Genomic DNA, 1,813 nt, shown 5'->3' on the forward strand with positions numbered 1-1,813 from the left:
ACCACCGGGAATGCCTTTTAAAGCTCTTAGGGCTGAACAGGCAGTTTTGTCGATGTTTACTATAACCGTTGAGGAAATTTCCACGTGAACTATGCATAATATAAGTGGAACCTCGTTGTGTTTTCACTGCCAAATGTGAGTAATTCTTGTTCTGTCAATGACTGAATGATCAGAGTTTGGGGAAAGCCAGTTGTGTTTACATAGGTGGCTGCAATTTGGCCATTTTGCTGAATAACACTCACAAAAAATAGTTGATAGAAATACTTTTTTACATCCAAAACAAGCACATTTTCCCAGTCTTGGCTACATCCATCTGCTTCTTGATTTTTAAATTTTTTTGTGGTTGTTTTTTTTTTTTTTGCTTTCTTTTTCCTTCGTTACCTGTCGCTTGTTCACCGCTGTATCACAAAGATAGTCTTGAAAAGAGAAATGTCCACGAATGTTTACAACGTCCTCCACATCGAAACACTTGAGGTAAGGTAAGCAGTCTGACACGTAGATCGATAAACCGCCCCACAGTTTGAGCCACAGCTTCTGGTTACTCCTTGCTGAGAATCTTTATTTTGTTGAAACGGTGTGCAAATTTTCTTCTGTTCCTTTTTTTTTGTCTCAATTGGAATTACTCTGGACTGCTTGTTTTGGGGGGTGTTTTCTACGAGAAAAATCTACCGGATCCTGTTTGGTGCGTCGGAATTAGAGCGGTGGTGAAATTTCCGACTGCTGCTGTTGTTGTTTCAGATTTCAAAGTTTCTATGGCTCAGGAAACTGTTGAGTTGGGTGAGGTCGGGGCAACAGAATTCTGGGGGAAGAGATGGCTTTTTACGTTGCATAGTGATCAAAGCTTCCTAAGTACTCCAGTGCTGCATGATAGCAGAATTGGTACTCATCCTGCAGAAAAGAAAAATACATAAATGTTTCAAGTGAAAACATAAATTTGTTACAAGGATTTTAGTTGTTTGTTTTGTGTTGTCTGACCTCAGTCTGGACCATAGCTGGCCTTTGTGTCCGGAGCATCTTCACTGTTTGGAAGATATCAACAACACCTTCATATCGCATTCTCTCCAGGACGATACTGAGGGTGATGAAGACTCCTGTTCTCCCCACTCCAGCACTAGAAAAACAAGCAAACAATGTATCAGTGCATAGTTTATTATCATATGTCTGGTGCGCACACTCACAGAATGTGACTCAGGGAAAGAAAAATAAATAAATTGTACAGAAAGCCAAAACAGGAGCATTTAACTGTGTTTTCAGAACTGAGTCATGCCTCTGGTAAATGACATCGTTAAAGGCGGGGACATGACCTCACCTACCGGGTGACCCAATTCTCAACCAATAAAGTCCTGAATGATGTAAAAACATTATGTGTGTAGTTGTGGTGTATCGGTGCGAGGTATGTAACTAGATGGTTCTTGACAAACTAGTTGTTCTTACAACTCAAAGTATTAAGAATATAAGCTGCTATATGTATATGTGCAATGCATTTAAGTGGGGAAGGGAGGGGGGTTATTTAAAATCAGCCCTTTTGAGCTTTCTATCAAGTTATAATGTCATTCCATCATCAAATACATATCCAGAGTGTTGCTTTGACTCATTCATGCGTTTGAGAAATCCTTGACTCTCCTGTGGTATAGCCGTGTAGAGCTCCCTAAACACTTGCTGGTACAAAGCATCACTTGTTTGTACCTAGCTCCTCCCTGGAGCTCAGTCAGCTGCCGAGCTCCCGCCCCACASAGCACCCCTCCCCCGAAAGTGCTGTTGTGCAGACGTGCTGAAGTGGGAGTGTCAGAAACGGTAGGAGGTTCTTAAAGAG

General features: G+C 41.5%; 1 protein-coding gene across 1 annotated transcript in view; it reads right to left on the reverse strand.

Annotated features, from left to right (window-relative positions):
- Positions 1–222: 222 nt before the first annotated feature.
- ptprsa (protein tyrosine phosphatase receptor type Sa) overlaps positions 223–1,813 on the reverse strand; it is a gene marked incomplete at its 5' end in the record, with an annotated part of 143,769 nt that continues 142,178 nt past the window's right edge. Inside the window, 2 exon segments of the mRNA XM_014010777.1 lie at positions 223–888; positions 976–1,111. Coding sequence (XP_013866231.1) covers positions 820–888; positions 976–1,111 — 205 coding nt within the window. The 3' untranslated portion in view covers positions 223–819.

This window comes from Austrofundulus limnaeus, unplaced genomic scaffold (assembly GCF_001266775.1).
Source record: "Austrofundulus limnaeus strain Quisiro unplaced genomic scaffold, Austrofundulus_limnaeus-1.0 Scaffold73, whole genome shotgun sequence".
Taxonomy (NCBI): Eukaryota; Metazoa; Chordata; class Actinopteri; order Cyprinodontiformes; family Rivulidae; genus Austrofundulus; species Austrofundulus limnaeus.